Source organism: Microcaecilia unicolor, chromosome 6 (genome assembly GCF_901765095.1).
Source record: "Microcaecilia unicolor chromosome 6, aMicUni1.1, whole genome shotgun sequence".
NCBI classification, from domain to species: domain Eukaryota; kingdom Metazoa; phylum Chordata; class Amphibia; order Gymnophiona; family Siphonopidae; genus Microcaecilia; species Microcaecilia unicolor.
The window spans coordinates 271,148,435-271,167,952 of record NC_044036.1 but is presented as its reverse complement, the minus strand read 5'-3'; the positions used below and the strand labels follow the sequence as shown (position 1 = coordinate 271,167,952).

The window sequence follows — 19,518 nt, the reverse complement described above, 5'->3', positions numbered from 1 at the left end:
CTGCTGACCCTGTTGATGCAGCTTCTCCATGGTTGCTTCCTGAGGCACCTCTCCTGGACCCTTCTTTATCCGGGACAGCATTGGGCTTCCCCACTGAATTCGTTTGGTCCCTCTATAGGGTCTGAAGGGCAGGAGAGGCATTTTCCCTAGTTCAGAGACTGCTAGGAGGCGCAAGATGGACTGGGCTGGTGTGGTGGAGGATCCCTCAGTCCTATTCTTGGAGGAGGAGGTTAGTGACTTTGAGGGGGAGCACCCAGTTGAGCAGAGTCTGGAGGACAAGGTGCTGCTCCCTGGAGAGGACCCTTCGGTCATTAGGATCTTCTACAGGGATGAGCTGGTGGAGTTGATTTCTCAGGTATCTTCTACCATTAAGCTTGAGCAGGAGATAGTGGCTGCGGGGAGTTCTCAGGTGGACCCGCTAGTGAAGGGAATTCGCCAGCTGTCAAAGTCCTTCCCTATGAATCATGATCTGTGTAACATAGTGCAGGCCAAATGGTCATCTCCGGATGCCCTTTGTAAGGTTGCTCGAGCGATGGGCAAGCTGGGTAAAATTCCCACAGCGAATAGGGAGACCTTGAAACCTCCCACTGTAGACACTCTGGTGATGGCGGTGACCAAGAAGATTACCATTCCAGTGGATGGTGGTGCAGCGCTTAGAGACCCTCAGGCTAGACAGTCTTCTTTGAAATGTAGTTATGACCTATCGGCATGTGCTCTTCAGGCGTCCATTTGTGGGGGCCTGGTGGGCAGAAAAAGTACTGGACGGTTCTTCTCTAGAGAGGGAGACATTGGTCCAGGAGGTGGCCAAGCTTGAGAGAGGGATGTCCTTTTAGTGAATGCTCTCTATGATTTGTTGAGGACCTCGGCTAAGAATATGTCCCTGGTGGTTGCGACCTGTAGAGCGTTGTGGCTTCAGGGTTGGGTTGCGTATACCGTGTCCAAATCTAAGCTCTGCTCTCTTCCTTTCAAGGGCTCTATGCTATTCGGGGAGGAGTTAGACAAGCTGGATCGTGGTTTTGGTGACAGTAAGGTGTCATGTTTTCCTAAGGACAGGTCTAAGGTAGGTGATCATGGCGTGTCGTCCTGAGAACGTTTTAGGGATGCCAAGCGATATCACTTGGGCCGGTTTAGTGGGACCCAGCGGGGTCATTTTTTTTCCAGCGGACACAGACCTTTCGAGTCAGCTGTCAGGGCAGTCATGGGCTCGGGGTCTGTCATAACTTCTCGTAACTTTAAATAAAGATGTTTGGGTCCAGCCTCTGGTACCCATGAGGGCTTGCTTATGGGAGTTTTACCAGAGGCTGACCCAGGTGACAGAGGACCAGTGGATCTTGGAAGTGATCCGAGACAGGTATGCACTGGAGTTTGAGCGTTCTATTCCGGATCCTTTTGTGGGGGGGGGGGGGGGGATTTCCCTTTCACACCCATCTGAAGGCGAAGGCGGTCTGGAACACTCTGGTTTGTGTTCTTCAGTTAAAGGAGGGGGATCCTGGTCCATTCTTAACTGGATGATTGGCTGATTTGGGCGAAATCTCTATAGTAGAGCGAACGCTTGATGGCTTGGGTGGTGCAGTTTTTGGAGTCTCTGGGCTGGGTAGTGAACCAATTCAAGAGTCATCTTCATCCCTCTCAGTGCCTGGAATATTTGGAGATTTGATTCAACATTCAGGTGAGTTGAGTATTCCCATCCCAGGCCCAGATTGAGAAGCTTCAAATTCATATTTGCGCTTTTCTCTCGGTGTGGGCTCCCAGGACTATCTTCAGCTGTTGGGATCCATGGCAGCAACGCTGGAGGTGGTTCCCTGGGCCCAGGCTCACTTGTGATTGTTCCAAGGCTCCATTCTTTCCCACTGGTCTAAGCAGGAGCTAGAGATGCGGCTGCTTCTTTGGGGGGAACTGCAACACAGCAGTGCTAGTGGCTTCAGTTCCAGTTTGAAGAAGGGAGTGGCATCAGAACCTCCGGATTGGTTAGTGGTCACTACAGATGCCGATCTGCTCAGTTGGGGTGCTCATTGCCTTGACCAGGTAGTGTAGGGTTTCTGGTCGGGTCTGAGTCACAGTGGTTGATCAGGTTGGAGACCAGGGCAATTTGCCTGGCTCTGGAGCACTTTGGCTGTCTCTTCAAGGGCAGAGCAGTACAAGTGCTCTCGAAGAATGCCACGGCCATTGCCTATGTCAATCAGCAGGGTGGCACAAGAGGTCAGCCCATTGCGGAAGAAGTGGCATTGCTGCTTCGCTGGGCAGAGGTTCATTTGCAGAGCCTTTCGGCGTCCCATGTGGCGAACATGGACAATGTTCAGGCGGACTTTCTCAGTAGGTATACCTTGGCTCTGGGGGAGTGGTCTCTGGCCAAGCCGGTCTTCAACCGGATAGTGCAGACGTGGGGTAGGCTGGTGTTGGATCTCATGGTGACGTCCAGCAATGAGCAAGTGTTTGGTTTTTCAGTCATTGGAAGGATCCACAGTCAGAACGTATTGATGTGCTAATTCTTCCATGGCTGGCCCCTGTTCTTCTATGTCTTCCTTTCATAGCTGCTGATAGGTCGAGTCATCCAACACGTGGAAGTTCATTTAGTTCCGATGATTCTGGTAGCTCCAGATTGGCCCCGGAAGCTGTGGTACGGAGACCTCATATGTGGCAGTCGAGGACTCACTACGTCATCGAGGCTTGGACTACCTGCTCCTTCAGGGGCCATTTGTGATGCCTGACCCAGCTGCATTCGGGTGATTTCCACTTTGCTGCAGTCCAGCAGGTGCTGTACTTCTTTGGCCTATGTCAGAGTCTGGCGGATTTTCAAAGCCTCGTGCCAGGTCAAGGGGTATTGGTCCTTGCTTACTTCTGTTCGGGAGGTATTGGTGTTTCTACAGGATGATTTCGACCCAGGTCTAGCATTGGCCTCTTTGAAAGTGCAGGTGGCCGCTTTGTCTTGTTTCCATGGAAAGGTTCAGGGACAGGCCTTGGCTACCTCCACAGATGTTCACACAGTGAAGATTCTCCGACTGCCTAGGCACCCCTTTGTTCCATCTTGGGATCTCAATTTGGTCTTGGAGGTGTTGGTTGGTCCTCCATTTCTACCATTGGAGAAGAGTACTTGCAACGATCTCACGTTGAAGACTCTGTTCTTGGTAGCTATTTCTTCAGTTTTTGGAGTTGCAGGCCTTGTCTTGTAATGAACCTTTCCTGCTTTTTCTAGGGAAAAGGTGCTTCTGCAACTGATTCCTTCGTTTGTGCCCAAAGTGATTTCGGACTTAATATTTCCTTGCCTGTTCTGGGGGATAGGACAGGGGATGACGTTCAGCATCGACTGGCGCATTTGGATGTGAAGAGAGTGTTGAAACAGTATTTACGGAGGACTGATGAATTTTGCCTCACGGACAGATTGTTCTGGTTGGTGTTCCCAAGAAAGGAGCTGCGACTTTCAAGCCAACTATTGCACGCTGGCTAAAGGAGGCCATTGCATCAGCTTACCTTCTGAAGGATCATCCTGTTCGAAGGCCCTGAAGGCACATTCCATGCAGGGCATCGCTGTTTCCTGGGCAGTGTTAGACTTGTGAGTTCTTGTACCAAGTAGAGCACTGCTGAGCCCAGTATTCAGACCAGGTTCTGCTTGGCTGCTGGACAACCACGGGTTTCACCTTCGCTGACCACCGTTCCCCAGAGGTTGAGCCCCTAGGTGTGGGCGCCCTGCAGAACTTACAGAACGGAGCTGAAAGCGGGGTGATGAATGTATTGGCCAGGCAGGCAGCAGGTCAAGAGAGTAATCCAGGTACCAGCGGCAGTCAGTAGGCAGGCAAGAGAGTAATCCAGATACAGGCGAAAGTCAGTAGGCAGGCAGCAGGCAAGAGAGTAATTCAGGTACATGCGAAAGTCAGTAGGCAGGCGGCAGGCAGAAGGGTAAACCAGGTACAGGCAAAGTCATCTACGAGGGACCAGTAGATAGGAAGCAGACTACAGAGTGAGAAACACCTACCAAAGTAGAAGCCGAAGCATGGAGTCCAGGGAGAGCTCAGCTGATAAAGTGCTGGCGTCTGACATCAGCAGGGAGAAGGGGCACAGCCATAGGACAAAAGCAGGGGAAGGAGGAACCGGAAGACCAATAGGAGAGAAGCAAAGGAAGCCAGTTAGAGGAAAAGCAGACCCAGGTGAGTGGAAGCAAAGCAATCAAGGAGCCTGGAAGCCAGGCAGAGAGAGAGAGCAGAAACAGGTGCATGGAAGCAAAGCAATTCAGGAGCCTGCAACCACCGCTCTCTGAACAAACCCAGAGAGGACTACACACACATGGCTCAGGCAGTGCCAGTCAAGTGTGCACATCGACGAGACCCCGCGCAGCCCAAGGGCGCCACTTTCGTTGAAGTAGGGAACATGACAGTACCCCCTCCTTAAGGACCCCCCTCTGCGTAGGTCTGGGTTTCATTAGGTAGCGGTCATGGAAATCGCGAATCAGGTCAGGAGCGTGGATGTTAGCAGCGGGCTCCCAGGAATTGTCCTCCGGGCCAAAATGTTTCCAGGATAGCAGATAAAATAGTCATCCTCTCTGACGCTTGGAGTCTAGAATCTCCTGTACCTCAAATTCAGGGTCAGGCTCAGAATCAGGAATGATGATCTTCTTGGGTTCCGGATGCCACCTGGGTGTTAAAAATGGTTTAAGCAGGGCTACATGGTAGGCGTTGTGAACCTTGAGGTTAGCTGGTAACTGGAGACAGTAAGTGACCTCCCCTACCCGAGATTGAACTGGAAATGGCCCTATGAATCGGGAAGCAAACTTGAAGGAGGAGGGTAGGTGAAGCCTCAAGTATTTGGCACTGAGCCAGACCTTCTGTCCAGATTGAAAAACTGGCGCAGCTCGTCTTTTTCGATTCGTGAAGAGCTTGTACTTAGCCGAGGCTCGCTGAAGATGTTGCTGGACCTTGGTCCAAATATCCTGAATATCAGTGACAGTCCGCAGGAGCAGAAGTGAGGCTTATGTCTGAGGGATTGGAAGCGGCAGATGAGGATGGCATCCATACACTGTAAAAAAAAATGGCGAGGTATGAGAGGCAGTATGAAAACTGTTGTTATAGGCGAATTCTGCCCAGGAGATCAATGCAGACCAGTCATCCTGTCGACTGTTAGTGTACATCCGTAGGAAGGTCTTGAGAGTTTGATTGACCCGTTCCACGAGGCCATTGGTCTGTGGGTGGTAGGCAGACGAAAAGTGAGTTGTAATCTTGAAGGTAGAGCACAGGGCTCTCCAGAACCTTGAAGTGAATTGAGAACCCCGATCACTAATGATCTGCAGAGGGAGACTATGTAAGCAGAAAATGTGTTGGATAAAGGCCATGGCAAGGGTGGCAGCAGAAGGAAGGGCCTTCATGGGGATAAAATGGGCCATCCGGGAAAATCGTTCCACCACTACCCAAATGACTGTGTGTGCCCTTAGGATTCAGGGAGTTCAGTAACAAAATTCATTGATATTTCCTTCCATTGGTGTTGCAGAACTGGTAAAGGCTGCAGGAGTCCCCACGGCTTACCAGGAGGGAACTTGTTCCAGGCGCAAGTGGGACAAGTAGAAACAAAATGTAAGATATCTTGAGCCATGCGAGGCCACCAATAATACTGACATATTAAATGAAAAGTCTTACGGAAACCAGGGTGACCCGCAAAAGTGGAGGAGTTTCCCCATTTGAGGACTTTCTTCCTGGATTGAGGTGGCACAGAAGTTCTTGTAGATTTGGGTGCGATCAAGGTTGTGGAGGCAATGCAGGCAGGATTGAGCATGGGGTAACACTCTTTGGGTTCTTCAGAAGGGTTGAAGGCCCTGGATAGGGCATCAGCTTGCGTATTTTTCTCGGCCGGTCAGAACACCAGGAGGAAGTTAAAACGGGCAAAGAATAATGACCAGCGTGCCTACTGTGGGTTCAACCTTTTGGCTTCCTGAAGGTATAGGAGATTCTTGTGATCTGTGATTACTGTGATGGGGTGCAAAGCACCTTCCAGGAGGTAGCACCATTCTTGAAAAGCCAATTTAAGGGCCAACAGTTTCTGGTCTCCGACGGTATAATTTTGTTTGTCGGAGAAATTTTTTAGAGAAGAAAAAATTGGGGTGATGTTTGCTGGACTCTGAGGCTTGAGAAAGAAGAGCCCCTGCCCCGAGGGAAGAGGCATCAACTTCCATAACGAACGGTCTTTTAACATCAGGACCGGAATACTGGGGCAGACGGAAAAGCTCGTTTAAGGGTGGTGAAGGCGTCTAGGGCTTCCGGTGTCCAGTTCTTCACATCTGCCCCCTTCCTGGTCAACGCGGTTAGAGGGGCAGAGATGATGAAATATCGTTGGATGAACTGCTGGTAGTAGTTAGCAAAGCCCAAAAATCGTTGCAAGGCCCGGAGACCCTGGGGCACGGGCCAATCTCGGATGGCTCAGAGTTTAGCGGGGTCCATTTGGAGGCCATTCGAGGAGACGATATATCCCAAGAATGGGACAGACCGTTGATGAAACGAGCAGTTCTCCAGCTTGGCGAATAGGCGGTAGCTCCGGAGGAGCTGCAGGACCGTACGCACATGATGGGACATGGTCCTTAACAAAAGTAGAGAAAACCAGGATGTCATCCAAGTAAACTATGACCGAGTAGTACAGAAGATCTTGAAAAATAAAATTGATGAATTCCTGAAACACCGCAGGTGTGTTGCAAAGGCCAAACAGCATAACTAGGTACTCAAAATGTCCCTCATGGGTATTAAAAGCGGTCTTCCATTTGTCCCCATGGCGAATTCGGACTAGGTTGTATGCCCTTCGGAGATCTAACTTGGTGAAGATAGATACCCCTTTCAGACGGTCGAAAAGTTCTGGAATGAGGGGAAGCAGATACCGATTTTTGATGGTTATTTCGTTCAGACCTAGGTAGTCAATGCAGAGTCACAACGAGTCATCCTTCTTGGAAACAAAAAAGAACCCTGCCCCCGCCGGGGATGAAGAGGGTCTGATGTAGCCCTTACGGAGGTTTTCTTGAATATATTCCCGCATGGTATTAGATTCCTCCCGAGAAAGGGTGTAGAGCCGGCCCCGAGGGGGCATTTTCCCTGGGAGTAGCTCAATGGGGCAGTCAAAAGGGCGATGAGGAGGAAGAGAGTCCGCCTTCTGCGCATTAAAGACATCTTAGAAATCACGATATTCCTTGGGGAGAGAAGCATCACCCGGGCTCAAGACCCCCGGGGAGGCTGCAATAGTCCTCGGGAAAGGCACCACCGGCATGAGATATATGGCGAAACATTGAGAGCCCCAACTGCCGATATCAGCCGTAGTCCAGTTGATACTTGGTGCGTGTAGTCGTAACCAGGGTAGGCCCAAAATAATGGGATGAATGGCCCAGCGAAGCACCAGAAATTGAATTTCCTCCTTATGCAAAATTCCAACTTGCATCTGCAAGGGCTGGGCAACGTGAGTGATGGAGTAGGGAAGAGTTAAACCTTGAATGGAGGTCACGTAGCGTAGGTTTGCAAGGAATTGAAGGAGCTCCTAGTTGGTTCAGGAGAGCAGCGTCAATAAAATTTCCTCCTGCTCCTGAATCGATCAAAGCCACAGTGTTAATACTGAGTTCCTTCCAGCGCAGGGAAATTGGGACCGAGACAAGATTATCCGGAAGAGGTGAAAAATAACCCAGGCCCTCCCCATTCAGTGACTCTGGGTCATGGCATTTCCCGGTTTATTCGGACAATGTCTTAGGAAGTGGCCAGCCTGTCCACAGTAGAGGCAAAGTTGATTGTCCCGACGGTGTGCCCTCTCCTTCTCAGAGAGGTGATGCTGTCCGATAACCATTGGCTCTTCAGAGACTCCAGAATTAGAGCTTGCCGCACCTTTGGGAGAAGAAGGGTGCGGCGTCTGGGGAGATGGTCTCTGAGAGCGCTGCTGAGCAGAGCGTACCAGTGACCTTTCTTGAAACCGTACGTCGATAACAGACACACAGGGTGATCAGAGCATCCAAAGCATTCGGAAGTTCCTGGCCGTCCAGTTCATCTTTGATCTGGTCATTGAGTCCTTGCCAGAAAATGGCCTTAAGGGCCTCTTGGTTCCATCTTACCTCTGAAGCTAGGGTTTGAAAGCATAAGCACCAACAGAACAATTGCCTTCTTGAACTCATAGAAGTTCTGCGGCTGCAGAGGAGGGCCATCCCGGCACATCGAAAACTAACCGGAAGCGGCAAAGAAATTCTCCAAGATCAGTGAGTAAAGTGTCCCATTGTTCCCAGAGAGGAGAGGCCCAAGCCAAGGCGGATCCAGAGAGTAGAGAGATGATATAGGTTATCTTGAGTCTATCCGTAGAAAAGGCTGCTGGTTGCATTTCAAACAGCATATGACATTGGTTGAGGAACATTCGGCAAGCAGAAGGGGTGCCGTTGAACCGGGGAGGCTCAGGAAGCCGCAACCCTGGAGTAGGTAACACGGATCCGGACAACGCAACAGGAGGCTGTCGGGATTGAGGGGTTGACATCTTGGAACACACCACCTGTAGAACTCCGGACAGACGGTTTAGCTGGGCCTGTTGCTGCTGAAGAACCTGGGCCAACTCAGACAGGTCAGGTTTGTCCGGCGAACTCATGGCTTCGGTTTACTGTAAGACTTGTAAGTTCTTGTACCAAGTAGAACGCTACTGAGCCTGGTACTCGAACCAGGTTCTGCTTGGTGGCTGGACAACCCCGGGTTTCACCTGCGCTGACCACCATTCCCCAGTTGTTGAGCCCCTAGGTGCGGATGGCCTGCAGGATTTACAGGACTGAGCTGGAAGCGGGGTGATGAATGTATTGGCCAGGCAGGCAGCAGGTCAAGAGAGTAATCCATGTACAAGCGGCAGTCAGTAGGCAGGCAAGAGAGTAATCCAGGTACAAGCGAAAGTCAGTAGGCAGGCGGCAGGCAAGAGAGTAATCCAGGTACAGGTGAAAGTCCAGTAGGCAGGCGGCAGGCAAGAGAGTAATCCAGGTACATGCGAAAGTCAGTAGGCAGGCAGCAGGCAAGAGAGTAATCCAGTTACAGGCAAAAGTCAGTAGGCAGGCAGAAGGGTAAACCAGGTACAGGCAAAGTCAGCAACGAGGGACCAGTAGATAAGAAGCAGACTACAGAGTGAGAAACACCTACCAAAGTAGAAGCCGAAGCATGGAGTCCAGGGAGAGCTCAGCTGATAAAGTGCTGGCGTCTGACATCAGCAGGGAGACGGGGCACAGCCATAGGATGAGCAGGGGAAGGAGGAACTGGAAGACCAATAGGAGAGAAGCAAGGGTAGCCAGTCAGAGGAAGAGCAGACCCAGGTGGGTGGAAGCAAAGCAATCAAGGAGCCTGGAAGCCAGGCAGAGAGAGAGAGAGAGCAGAAACAGGTGCATGGAAGCAAAGCAATTAAGGAACCTGCAACCACCGCTCTCTGAAAAAACCCAGAGAGGACTACACACACATGGCTCAGGCAGTGCCAGTCAAGTGTGTGTGTCAACGGGACCCCGTGCAGCCCAAGAACGCCGCTTGCATTGAGGTAGGGAATATGACATGCAGAGAGTAGTAGGGTTCTGTTCTCGTAGGTTGGCAGTGTGGTTGTCGCAGCATTCTATTGTGAAGCACTATAGAGTGGATGTGCATGCCATGTAGGATGTAGATTTTGGAGCAGCTGTTTTGTCTTCTGGTTTTCTGGGCTCTCAACTTTAGTGGTTACTGCGTTGGTACTTCCCAAGCATCTTGACCAGTCTGGAGGGTTGCTAAGGAAGGAAAAATTAGCCCTTACCTGCTAATTTTCTTTCCTTTAGAACATCCAGACTGGTCAAGAGCCCACCCTTTGTATTTGTGCGAGAAGATTGTGGTGCATGGCGTTCAGTGGTCTGTCGGTGGCATCTGAGTACACTGTTCTGTTTGAAATTCTAGTTTTTGAAGTCATAGTTGCTGTGGTTGGTTGTTGGCTTTTTGTACAGACACCTATAAAGTATAAGGTACCATAACATGAAATGAAAAGACAAGGTTTTTTGATATTGAGTATCTTGCTGATCTCGGGAACTTTGTGGCCCTGTGTGAAGTCAGGTGCTTTTAGTGTCAGATATTTAAGAAGCAAGCTGTTGACCATTCTTGGATTTATTCTTGGCTCCGGATACAGCAGATGGGGTTCTGCTCGTTGCTGTGCTTTGCAACTGAAATACTGGCTGGCTGAGGTCTGCACGGGGGGTGGGGGGATATACAGTGTTCAAAATCAGTTCTCAGTCTCCCTCTCCTGGTAGGCATACACAACCCAAGCTGGAAGGTCTGATGGAAAGAAAATTAGCAGGCCTAATTTCTTCAGTTAGTCTATTTAGAAACTTTTAAATAAGTACATAAGTATTGCCATATTGGGACAGTCTGAAGGCCCATTAAGCCCAGCATCCTGTTTCCAACTGTGGCTAATCCAGGTCATAAGTACCTGGCAAGATCCAAAAAAAAAGTGCAATACATTTTATGCTGCTTACCCTAGAAATAAGCAGTGGATTTTCCCCAAGTCCATTTTAATAATGGTCTATAGACTTTTCCTTTGGGAAGCAATCCAAACCTTTTTTAAACCCCGCTAAGCTAACGACTTTTACTACATTCTCTGGCAGTGAATTCCAGGGTTTAATTACACGTTGAGTGAAGAAACCTTTTCTCCAATTCGTTTTAAATTTACTACTTTGTACCTTCATCATGTGCCCCCTAGTCCTAGTATTTTTGGAAAGCGTAAACAATCCATTTCTACCCGTTCTACTCCACTCATTATTTTATAGACCTCTATCTTATCTCCCCTCAGCTGTCATTTCTCCAAGCTGAAAAGCCCTAGCCACTTCAGCCTTTCCTCACAGGGAAGGTCCCATCTCCTTTATTATTTTGGTTGCCCTTCTCTATGCCTTTTCTAATTCCATTATATTGTTTTTGAGATGCGGTGAACAGAATTGAATGTTATATTTGAAGTGCAGTTGCACCATGGAGCGATACAAAGGCATTATAACATCTTCATTTTTGTTTTCCATTCCTTTCCTGAAAATACCTAACATTCTATTTGCTTTCTTAGCCGCCGCCATACACTGAGCCAAGAGTTTCAACATATCATCAACGATGTCGCCTAGATCCCTTCCCTGGTCGGTGACTCCTAATGTGGAACCTTTGCATTACGTAGCTATAATTTGGGTTCATCTTTCCCACATGCATCACTTTGCACTTGCTCACATTAAACGCCCAGTCTCTTAAGGTCCTCTTGTAATTTATTGTGTCTTGATCAATTCAAATGAAGAATAAGGAGAAAAATTTTGAAATTCTGTTTTTTGTAATTTGTGAAATTTTGCCTTAAGCTTTTGATAAAGTATATTTTCTGTCCAACGTTGCATTTTGACATTTTGTCGTGTGGTTTTCCCATCGCCTACATTATCTTTCATGATACAGATATTGATGAAATTGAGATGCCTAGAATTTTTGCTGCTTTTGTTTAAATGTGTTTACTACAGTATTTTATGCATAAAATCATTGAACTCCAAACTTAAACGGCCTATTGGATTTTGTTTAACCACAACACACTGCAGTTTGCTTTTTCACCATCTACAAGTACTCCTACTTGGTATGCTGTAGGAGTTTTCAATGTGAGTATCTATAACTTGAGGGAAAATTGGCACTGAAAGAATTTCCACCTAGACATATTCTATAAACCTTGCCTAACTTTAGGCATGGTTTATAGAATACTCCTAGATCCTTTATGCATGCCTAAACCTAGTCACGGGAGTTTACGCCAAGTAAACCCTGATGTAAGTACCGGCACCTGTTATGCGCAGTGCAGGGATAAGCTATAAACACACACATAATTTTTTGTAACACCTACAATCTGCCCATTCCATGCCCATGGCTGCGCTCCCTTTTTGGCTGCACACCTTAGAATTTACCCGCACCACTTTATGGAATATGCCTAGCAAGTTGTGTGCGTAAATTCTAATTAAAGCCAGTTAGTGTCAATTGTCTGTTAGGTGGCCATTATAGGCACTGATTGGCTTGTTAACTAATTAAATTGTGTGCTGAAATACAGAATGCCTGGAATTGCATGCACAATTTCGATTACGCTATATAGAATCCATTACGCTATATAGAATCCGCAGGCATGGTGTTTAGTCATTCCTATGAAATGCCACTACTAATAATTTTAAAAACCTAAGGTTCCCTGTTGCACCAGTATAGAAAGTAATTGGTTTTGTTTATAGAAAGTAAAAACATGGTGGGCTTTCTCTCTCCCTACCTGATAGGAAACAATGATATCCATTTCTCCCTGGCTGGGAGAAGTTGCCAGTAGTCTGGGTTAACAGATAAATTAATAGGGTTGTGGAAAGCTCAGTTGATGATATATGAATAAACTAAAAATATAATAAAGTAATATAATTGGATAGAGTTCCATAAACATGAAAATAATACCAGTTGCACAACAATGGGCTACAATGGGGCTTAATTTATAATCATTGCTCCAAAACCAATTATGTGGTCAATGTGCAATAAGTACTCAAATACCCACATTTTTCCTTTCTTTTTATAGAATCTTATAAAATTATTATGAGAGAGTTACATATCAACAAGATAACAATGGAGCAGAGAAAGTTGAGTATGTACTAGACATTAAATCCATTCAGGTGGAATGAAGTTCACAAAAGATTCTTGATGACCATACTACATGTCAACAATCAAAGCAATATGGTGGTCAGGAATTTTTTTTTTTTTTTTTTTTTTAAGAACTTTTGTTCCTCTTTAATCATCTTATTGTGCTGGCTGTAAAGTTACGATGGGAAAATATTTCTATACAGAAAGGCATAATAAAGTGAACTCATCCATTGAAAATTTTGTGAACCTTATAATATCACTGTACTGGAAAAGCACTGGTATGATGACCCTAAGAGAATTATGGAAAATGAAGAGGTTACTATCACTGGTACATCCATCCAATAGAATGCTTGATGCAAAGAAACTAGACATAGTGGTAGAAGAGAAAAATATGAGAACAGCATTACAGAGAGATGAGATCCTCAAGTACCATGAAATGCAGTTAGAGACCCAGAAAAAGTGGCAAAAAGATAAAGAAATATTTCCCATTGTATTGGGTACCATAGGACTGATTAAAAACATACCTCGATAGATTACCTATACATATTACATCATATGAACTTAAGAAGGAATCTTTCTTCGGTATGATGCATGCATTACGATGAATGTTAGCAGTACATTTATGAAACTGTGATTATACTCCACATTGCTTGGTTTCAGAATGGGGTTCATTGCTGTCATGTTAAGCCAACACTACCCCATTTAGAGACATTGTTCCCCCAGAAAGACTATTACCAAAGTTATTTACTTGGATAAATTTGCTTATCTGAAAATAGACCCCTCTTTGCTTGCATAAAAATATGCCAGGCCTTCCTCAGCATATATGCTTTTAACCAAGCAAAGAAGATGCATTTCCTGCAGATGAGAAGAAGGCAAGTGAGTGAGGTGAAGCATGTAGATTTTATTTTCAACTCAAAGTTCTTGGATATTTTTTAGCCATGGACTTCTGGAAAGGAAATTGATTGCGTAGCTTCCCTTTGTAAACTAAATACAAGATTCATGGGTAAAAAAAATACTTAGGTACCTTGCAGCCAAGTGGGCTTTCTATAACATTCTGCCTAAAATCATATATAAGAGAGTTTTTTCATCATATTTATATTTCTATACATATAGTATTTCTTTGATGGCTTTGTATCGTTTTCATCTTGTACATTTCATATATTATATATTTGGGTAATATGTCTTTTTAAGTAAGGTAAGTATCATGCTAAGGCAAAGTATCAACCTAAGCATTGCCATGTGGTTTTGAACCACTATTTTTCAGTATTTCAGTCATTAGGGAAGCCAGTCCCTTGGATCAACACATGACACCAATCCCCCAACCCTCAGGAACTATTGATCTTCCTTATCATTAACAATCTTGTCAGGACAGGACAGCTCTGAAAACTTAAAGGAGTTTAAATGTGAATTGAAATCTCCAAATGGGATGTGAGTTTGCACCACCCAGGATTGGAAGGTTGATGCAGGAAGCATTAACTGCATTGAGCCAGCTCTAACTTTTATACCTGCAAGGGAAAATGAATACACATGAACTGACTAGCCCTTTTTACAAACATTTTTGCTATTGATAACGTCAGCATAGCAACCTCTGCTAAACTTCTATCTTAGCAGACTGCTGTTAAGATTTCACCAGAATGCAAAGTTTTCATTAATCTCTGGCAGCAAATGTGGAGGGGAGCACAAACTGCCAGTCGCTTCAGCTTTTAGGACTACATTAGCTGGGGCATTAAACAAAATGTGTCATTCCTTGGTATCTTCTGCAAGAAGCTAAATCAATTTTCAACCATATTTATGCATCACTTTATCTAAAAGCATCTGAATTATCATTTGCAGCAAAGATGCTTTATTAACAGCTGGCATAGAAATTACTCAGTTAGAAATTACATGTCACATATAGTATTTTTAAATTGGTTTTAATCCAACACCATAAAATGTAAGAATCTTAAGTGTTATTTTTTTCATTAATTGCCGTTTTGACTTAATGAGATGTTACCTTCTCCTAAACTAATCCCTATTACAGAGAATGTTAATTGGTAAACATTATACAGCTGCAGGAATATCAGTAGATTAGCCCAACAATATCATGATTCATATTCTAAGAAAATGTTACAAGTATAAAAAAAAAAAAAGGTGGACTGTTGGTACGCACAGGGATCTGTGCTGCTAATGGTCATGTGTAATGTAAAAAGAAATTTGCCCAGATTTCACTGGTGTTATTTCACGTACAACAGTGCATCCCTTTTCCATGGGATTGCCTAGGGGCACTGGGAGTAACGATATTTGGGTATAAATTGGATTAGATATTCTATTACTAAAAACATAATTGGATTCTACAGGGTATATTCCATTGAGGAGTATGTCAGAGCACGTGGAAGAAGACTGAAGTAAAAAACAAAATTCCCCTAAACAATGGGTACTGTATAGAAATTTATTTATTGGAAAACCACGTATCAGTATTCAGAATGGCATTGAAATTGATTTTAGGTCATTAGAGAGAGGGTACGGTGCCAACTGTACACTAACACAAGACTATGTTACTACTTATCTTATAAATTTTATACTCTGTCTGCTATACCATATAAGCTGAGGAAGAGAAAATTGATGCCCTAATGCTGCAGTGAGTTTTAAGAAAAATATATTGGACGGTATACCAATAAAGAAGAGTTTTGGAGAACCACAACTTTCTTTGGTGCTATAGACTAAGTGGGACTTTTACGTGCGCTAACATTTTTAGCTCATGCTAAAAATCAGTGGCGCTAAATGCTGAGATGCCCATTTGATTATAATGGGTTCTCAGCATTTTGTACCAGCTGATTTTTAGCGCAAGCTGAAAATGCTAGTGCACATTAGTAAAGACCCCCCAAACGCAGAAGTTAAGATATAGTACATACTTTGTTCCATTGAGCAGATGTATAGTTTTATTGAGAATTAAAAGTAATGCTCTGTAAAACCAAGATTGCTGATGTCTACTTTTTTGATGCAATAAAAATGTTTGAATATAAAAATGTATTGTACCTAACAACATCTGTACTGCATAATTCAGGATTTCATGGGCCCTAAGTAGATCTGCTTTGCTAGGGTAACCATAATAACCATAATAGGCAGGGCTGGTGTTGGGAGGTGGGGATAGTGCTGGGCAGACTTATACGGTCTGTGCAGAGCCGGTGGTGGGTGGCGGGGCAGGTGGTTGGGAGTTGGGGATAGTGCTGGGCAGACTTATACGGTCTGTGCCCTGAAAAAGACAGGTACAAATCAAGGTAAAGTATACACAAAAAATGACACGTGAGTTTATCTTATTGGGCAGACTGGGTAGACCGTGCAGGTCTTTTTCTGCCGTCATCTACTATGTTACTATGTATATTCATATCCTGAATGCCAGAGCTGTTTGAAGGCCATGATGAATAGAGTTGAGAATCAGTGCATCACTGATACATAGTCCATGATTACCTTGACATATGTGAATAGGTGATCAATAAATTTTCTAACGCTTCAAAAATCTGTTCTTCAACTAGCTAGAAAAGAATATTAGAAAATTAACTAGCATTTTTCTAGGGAAGTTGTTATGAACTAGATCATATGGGAATTGTAAAATTTGTAATGGTAGATATTTAACCAATGAACAACTCAGGCTTGATAAATGCAGCCATTCAGGTATCATCTCATTGAATGAAGGGATGAGTTTTCAGATGTTGAAAGATAATCAAGAATCATATTAGTTTGATATAGCACTGAAACAAAAATATATTTAAGCGGTTTGCAATGTGTAATAAGAATAAAAAGGAGATAACAAGGGGCAAGACAAAGGGTAACACAAAAGTGGTCCTGTGTTACAAGAATCTCTGGTATGCATATCAATAAGGATACAGTAAGATTCTGATAACCAGATTTGCAAATATAGAAAAAGGCAAGTTAAACCTTTAATGTTGACCTCTTATAGAATATCAAGAATGGAAATTTGTGAAATTCTTTGGAAATCTAAAATACAACAGAGGCTATGGAAGCCTATGTCAAACCAAAATGTATACCAAACACAGCGAAGGTGACAATAAAAGAGGAAGCTAGATGATGTTCAAGATGTACTAAATGTTTATTAAAACATCCAAAGGCTCGACGTGTCATTTTTCGGCCACAATGGCCTGCATTAGAAGCCTTCCATTGGATGTTTATTCAATTCACTAGTTATCCAAGTTCAGCAATGGATTTTAATGCACCTCATATGCTAAGAAATCTCTCACAGCCAAATGCTTATTCTGGAACGCTCTAAAGAGTATACACATGTCCTTGGTAGCCTTGTGCTTTGAAACCATTCAGTGGTCACCAGTAACCTTTATTGGAATAAAGCCTTAAATTCATGCTTGCCTCTATACTAAGTTCAGTTATTTATTTTATTAATGTTTCTCTACAGTAGTTGATGTATAAACCCATATATATTGAAACACAGCTGTCAATTATTCCTTTTTCAGCAATTGGTGATGCTGTCATTTTATTCAAAATGTAAGAACTAAGAAATAACTTGAATTGTGCTTTGTCTTGAATAGAAACTGGCAACTCTATTACTTCTATTGAGCTAAATGCTTTATGTTCTGTATTTTAACCAGAAGCCTTCTTTCTTTAGGTTCAAGAGGAGAAGAGAGCTCAGAGGAAGATCCTCAAATTGATATAGCAACAGTCCAAGATATGCTCAGTAGCCATCACTACAAGTCTTTCAAAGTCAGCATGATTCATAGACTTCGCTTCACCACTGATGTTCAATTAGGTGAGTCAATTTATACCATAAGGTCAACAAATTATAACATTTCAAACCTCCATTCTCCCCAGGAATCACTGTACAGTACTTTTAATTATTGTTGCTGATATGATTAATAACCACTATCAGCCAAAAGAAAAAAAATCACTTGTTCCAAGTGTCCAAAATTTAAGTAAAGCTATTTAACATTTTAGTCACTTCCCCTGTCATCCCCTCCACTTACTGACAGTGTTGTGTGCTAAAGGTGAATGGAACCAGAGGTGCGGCATAGCAAATTTGAAAAGATTTTAATAGCATAGTATCCTCTGGCCATTCAAATGGAAGATACTGGCCTACCCAGAGGCAAAGTGTTAATGCTCCTTATATCAAATATTGGAGTTTGTGTGTATGCTCCAAGAGCATGTTCTGAGATTGAGAAGTCAAGTTATTTATTCAGTCTTCTCTAACACCATAAATGATGGCAGGAAAACTCAGTTCCAGTTCTTCCGCTTTGAGTTGATGAGCATTGTACATTCCCAGTCGCAACCCAACACTAGCTCCCTATCCCCCCCATGTCTTCCATTGGAATCATGTTTTCTCCTACATCCTTCCTTATCAGTCTAAGCATGCCTAGAATCTATTCAGCTCTTAGGCTTTACTTCCTCTACTGAGAGGTGTTATTTCTTTTATGATTCTTATAAAAATCAACACTAAATTCAGCACCTAGGACCTTTTCCTGTGTTGATTACCAGTTTAAATAATCCATATGGCTACCAAAATGAGTTTAGCTGTTGTCTAAACCATCTGGCTTCTTAATTTTGATTGAAGTGTGGTCCATGATCACTTCATGCAGGTTAATCTGTTGCCTTCTTGGAAGCTCAGCACGATCTTGCAGGTTGTCTTGGGTGTTCTTCAAAGTATAGACTGTTAAGATCGTAACAGCTGCCAACTGATAGGTTACTCCAGTGTCTGCTTGGACGCTTGTTGTAACTCTGAGATGGACCTAAAGCACATTATTTTGGCAACCCGTGGATTTGTATTTTATTTTTTTTGCCTTGCCTTAGCTTTTGTTACAGCCATTCTGTGAATCTATGCTTTCGTTGTTGAATTCAGTTGGTCTAAGGTTTGGTTTTTTTTTTTTTTTTTTTTTACCAGACGTACTTGTGCTGCTAGTAGAAAAAACACTTACATACACAAACTGTGAAATGTTTTCCACAGAATGAGGAAAAGGGTTAAATAAAGCTTTAGACTAGTTTCACTAGGGCAGAAATTCAAAGCCATTTATAGGTTCACCAACCACCAGTCAATGTATAACTGACCTGTCTGTGGAGCTGGTTTCAGGCCCCAAATTGAACTAAACTATTTAATCTTATTAGAGCAATTCTATAAAGTACCTGCTATCAGTTATGGACCAATTGCATGCATAATTCATTAGAATTATCATACGTGCTTAAATTTTGCCTAAGCAATATTATGTACATACATGGATATCTTACATAGCATGCATTTTACAAGTGAGTGTAGATATGACAGGGTCTGAGCAGGACTCACCCTTAAGCACATAACTTACAGAATACTATGACTTTTGTTGTTGTTACTTTTGTATCCCGCGCTTTCCCACTCATGGCAGGCTCAATGCGGCTTACATGGGGCAATGGAGGGTTAAGTGACTTGCCCAGAGTCACAAGGAGCTGCCTGTGCCTGAAGTGGGAATCAAACTCAGTTCCTTAGTTCCCCAGGACCATGCCACCCTAACCACTAGGCCACTCCTCCACTCCATGTACCTCCAGAACTTACATGCACTATGGCTGGTATAATTGCTTATGCCTAACTTAAAGGCACATATTTTCATTGCTCTGCTAATCAAACATATAAACGGCAAGTGACTGACTCACCTGCAAATGCGCAGTACAGACTTCCCTCTCTGTCCCGCCCTTGCGTCAAGACGTCATGACGTCAGAGGGCGGAACAGAGAGGGAAACGGAGTCGGCCGCCGCCTGGAAATGAACATCGCGCGAACCAACCTCCACCCTCCCCGCCGCCGCTCCCACCCCCCTCCATATCGGGCCCCCTGCACTGACCTGACAGCGCCTCTCACCTCCGTGTGGAAGCACTGCAGGCGGGGGGAGGGAGCAGCGGCAAGGAGGGTAGCTGGACATGGGGAGAGGGCATGGTAGCGAGGGCAAGGTAGCTGGACATGGGGGGAGGGCA

General features: G+C 44.5%; 1 protein-coding gene across 3 annotated transcripts in view; it reads left to right on the top strand.

The window, feature by feature from the left end:
* The window catches only part of MAPKAP1 (MAPK associated protein 1), a 453,100-nt gene that overhangs the window by 341,953 nt on the left and 91,629 nt on the right, over positions 1-19,518 (top strand). For all 3 annotated transcript variants that reach the window (XM_030207420.1, XM_030207421.1, XM_030207423.1), the window contains one exon: positions 17,197-17,337. In XM_030207420.1, the coding sequence (XP_030063280.1) occupies positions 17,197-17,337 (141 nt within the window). The remainder of the gene's footprint in view (positions 1-17,196; positions 17,338-19,518) is intronic.